This window comes from Limulus polyphemus, unplaced genomic scaffold (assembly GCF_000517525.1).
Source record: "Limulus polyphemus unplaced genomic scaffold, Limulus_polyphemus-2.1.2 Scaffold55, whole genome shotgun sequence".
In the NCBI taxonomy this organism is placed as follows: domain Eukaryota; kingdom Metazoa; phylum Arthropoda; class Merostomata; order Xiphosura; family Limulidae; genus Limulus; species Limulus polyphemus.
Window position 1 is genome coordinate 1,308,842 of NW_013665665.1, and position 4,607 is coordinate 1,313,448.

General features: G+C 32.7%; 1 protein-coding gene across 2 annotated transcripts in view; it reads left to right on the top strand.

Annotated features, from left to right (window-relative positions):
* The window catches only part of LOC106463757 (Down syndrome cell adhesion molecule homolog), an 88,400-nt gene extending 84,212 nt beyond the window's left edge, over nt 1-4,188 (top strand). The window contains exon 19 of one of the 2 annotated variants that reach the window (XM_022391773.1): nt 3,515-4,188. In XM_022391773.1, coding sequence (XP_022247481.1) covers nt 3,515-3,602 — 88 coding nt within the window. In that variant the 3' untranslated portion in view covers nt 3,603-4,188. The remainder of the gene's footprint in view (nt 1-3,514) is intronic. The other variant, XM_022391781.1, reaches the window with a different exon arrangement.
* Nucleotides 4,189-4,607: the final 419 nt, after the last annotated feature.

Sequence of the window (4,607 nt, forward strand, 5' to 3'; positions counted from 1 at the left end):
GTTTCGATACCCGTGGTGGGCAGAGCACAGATAGCCCATTGTGTAGCTTTGTGCTTAATTACAAAAACAAAAAACAAACAAGTTCAAGAAATAAATTGTTTCGATAACTGGAATGGGCTAGTGTATCATTGTCTTTCAAATGCTCTTGACTGGAGCCAACCATACAAAAACATAGTTCAGAAAACCCTGCAGAATAAGATCAGAAAAAGACAAAACTACGACGTAACACAGTTTTGTTGCGAGAACTGAAGAGCCAACCAAACTATCGGGCTTAATACCTCTAATCTTTGAAGTCCACACAGTTGCTAACCAAGTAATAACATCCAATAGACCATGTAAAGTGAACTTAAATATGGTAAATGCAATTATAAAAGAGAGAATACATGGTCCAACTTACTTTGGATGATAATAAAAATAAAATAGGGTTTGCATCAGTGACTACAGTATTCCGACAATGGATAACCAGACAAAAAGGCTGTCATTCTTTGCCTTTGGAATTTTGTAGAGAAAGCTAACCTACTTGTAAAGTATTGAGAACTTGAAATAATCCAAGGCCGCGTTAAATAATTCATATTTTATTCATAATTTATTTTATTTACGCTATTTGCCAACAAGATTGATTCAACCCGTATTTGTTTTGAAACAAATATGTTTTAATATATATATATATATACAACAGTATAATTTACAATAGCAACTATTATGATTAATTATTACAAACCAAATTTCATAAACAGAAATTTCACTAACTTACAAATAGCCTAAAATCGTCTTCCTAGTTCAGAGTATCCTTGATATTCAGCGAGTTCTACGTACATATAATTGGCGGGAAGCTAGCTAGTATTGTCAGGCACTGAATTGTTGGACCGTTGAAGTAAGATAATATTTTCATAAAACCACTAATGTCCGATGAGAAATTAGTAATATTCTTGGAAAGATATTAACGTTTGATGAGAATTGATTGACGTTCGAAATTTATAGCTTTTCCTGGTCAAATGTCGTATATTTTCCGGTTGATAAGGGTTAGCAAAATCACAGTTTATAGATTACACGGTTATAACAATCTCCTAGCAGACTTGTCTGTTCTCTGTTGTTTTTTGGCGCGATGCTCTGCTGTTTTTATAGGCGAGACACTTTTTCTAGAAACTTCTAATAATACCGGATACGGAAATGGATATATTGTTGATTCTTGTGTTCACGAATATTCTACAATCTTGGAGAATTGGCGGGGGTTTCGCCATACGTAACTAAGATGGTAAGCTAGACACGCCCTCAAATATAAACTTATTCAAAACAAACGTTGACATTAAAATAAATATATAACAAATTCGTTATACGCAACACATATCTCATACTACAAGTCACGCATATTTCTAAGTACAAGTTCAATCCAAACAATGTTCATATTAAAAATAAATACATAATGATAAATTCGTTACATACTAAAAATATGATGAAAGCCTGGCGAACAAGAGCTAAATTAAAATGCATTCTAAATTAATAGATAAGGTTTTCGCCTATTTTTGAAAATAGTGAATTATGTACAGGAAAATATTGTATAGAGTATAACTTTTGAAATACACAGTTTTAAAGATATGGTTAGCTAGCGCAGAATACAATTAGAACATACATATAATAGCTACCTGTTGCATCAGCCATGTGACCTGGAGATCAAGAGCAGCATGGAACATCAATTCTCCTTCACGAGGAGACAGAGCGTAGCCGGTGATTAGCATCATAAAATAGTGGTAACTTGTACCAAGATTCGAGCCGTAATGTCTCTAAATAATTTCCACACTTTCAGGTGTGGAAATATTATAAAAGTGATAGTTTATCCTGTCATTCGGTTCAAAAAACCGGACAGAGCCCTTGTAGCAGCTGATGTTACTGATTGGGTACAGTCCCGCTGATTAGTAGTCAAAATTATGGACGGCTACATCTGAATCCTAAAGGTCTTTGACCTGGCCGTTTAGGCCATGAGTCGTGAAAGATATCGTTCAAGTTGAAAATCATAATTCCTGCACGATGAAAAAAAAACAAAAAACAGTAGACATGAATTAGGTTAACCAAAAATGATAATCATTAAAATAATAGAATAATGTCAGTCACATATTCAATAAACTTTAGAAAATCAAAAATTTTCTCTGATCATGAATTAATCTTCCTGTGATCTACTAATTCAAAAATGTTAGAATATTCTGATATCAATGAAGGTGCTAAAATTGTCGCTATGGGTATCAGAATTAAATGTTAAAGGTCCAAACTCTGTTAATTTTAGTTATCTTAGTAGACTCTATAGCCTCTACTGCTCTTGGAGCATACTGTCAAAATCCACCATTTTATCTTTGTCTTACTGATTGATAAATCTATACTTTGAATCAAATGCAGAGAGTTATAAAGAACTCAAACAACAAAGAACAGCATGCAAACACAAGCGAACAAATAAATCTTTATTCACAGAAGTGCGATGTATTTCACTGACTGCTGAGGAAGAAAGAAAGTTACCTAAACACGTCTGCACAAGACAAGATTCTAGTGTAGAATACCACGATCCTTGGTTCATCACTGTCAATGACCAACCAAATACACATATTCACTCCTTGGAATGACTAAAATCCTACTCAAGGGAGTCTGATACAGTAACGGGTATACGATTTCATGACTCCTATCAATGAGTATTTATTATGTACTAAACAAAAGCCCTCCCCGGTGGCTCAGCGGTATGTCAGTGGGCTTATAACGCTAAAAATCGGGTTTCGATACCAGTGATGGGGAGTTCACACATAGTTCATTATATAGCTTTGTGCTAAGTAAGCAAAATTATTAGTACATGTTTGCGACCTTTTGATAGACGATTTACACGAATGTCATTAAACACCTAAGCGAAAATTTAGAAAAATTACCTGAATATATCTTTTCACAGATATATTCTGTACTAGTTATGGGAGAGTGAAATGAACAGTTATTTCAGCTATAACACCTTTAAAGCGTATATTTCAAGTTAACTGGCATGGTTATGAACAATTTAGTGTACTAATTACTATGTATTTCTAAAGGTATCGTATGTAATGGATTGAATGAGTCTCGTGATTGCAATAACAACCAACCGAAAGCCTATTTCCAGGTGTACTTTTGATGATTTAAGTTGATATAGTTTGATAATTTAAAATATTAGTATCCATTTAAGACTGACAGAAAGATTCAATATTTATTCCAAATTCTTTTTCAAAATTTGTTTCCAAATTTCGACATAAGTGTTTGCAACATATATGTAATTCTCATGAACAGAGCAATAAAGTAACTGCTTTGTCTTAAATACAAGTAGTTAGGATTATTATAAAGAAAGTTTTGCGGTTCAGGGCGTCGTAACTCACAAACGGTATGGCTTAGGATTGTTTGTTTGTTTTTGAATTTCGCGCAAAGCTACACGAGGGCTATCATTTAGTTTTTTCATCTGTAGTAAAGATAATAATAATTCTAATATGTTTAATATCACGTAAATTTTTTCTTTCAGGACGAATCAGCGAGAGCGGCCTTATGAATCGCTCGTGTTGATCACTGATCCAAGCCCTTTCGAAACCAATAGACAATGGGATCTCTAAGCACCTTCAAAAAATTCTGTGATTTTATTATTTCAAGGAATAAGGCTTTTTTAATGTTATTGCTAAAAGTTACTGTTAATGATTTATACCAAAAAACATGGGTGTCTTTCAACGAGGCAAGTTAACTCAAGGAAGGTGGAAAATCACTCGGACCGAGCAGTAGACTATATCGAAGATGGTACAAGCAGAATGCATATTTCTTAAAATCATAAATCAAGGTGTACTGGATTTTTTTTTCACATATATTTGAAATACCACACACACAAAGATCATTTTCGAAAGGTTAATTTACCATTGAAATGTTAGATACAAATTATTTGTTATTTTGTGACGAACTTTGTGACTCGAAATATTCGACATTTGGTTCCCTTACCTGAACAGTTGCGTAAAAATGGAACAATCAGTTGAGCATTTTTCTAAAATGTAAACACCATTAATTTCGGAATGCATAATAAAAGTAAACTTCAACCCAATTTTTGTTCATAAAGCATAAGCCGTAATAAGGCATAAAATTGTTTTTGATGCTAAACACTCAACAGTGGATATTAGCAGGTTCTATGTATTGTAAGTCTATCATTTATTATATAAAAATTTTAACAGCTAACTAATAGATTTCTATAGTTAAAAACCTAATAACTTAATATCAATGTGACAAGTTCTACGTTGTAAAAACTTCATCGTCAATTTTAAAATGAAAAGACCAAGTTCAAATCAAAAATAATTCTCTCTCTGAACACATTTTCCGTTGTTTAATCGTTATGTGTAATTGTTTGTGTTGTGATAAAATTTACCTTTAATCCATTACCATAAAAGCAATCAATTCTAGTTATTTTTGGTGCTCTGAATTTCTTGCGCGATAGAAATATCAGCCAAGACATATATGATCGTTTTAACAACATGAAACCAAAAAAATGTTCAATATAATATTGAATAGAAATAAACTGAAGATCAGCAGAAGTAAAATTATGTTTAAAACAACTTACTCAAATACAAACCGTAATAATA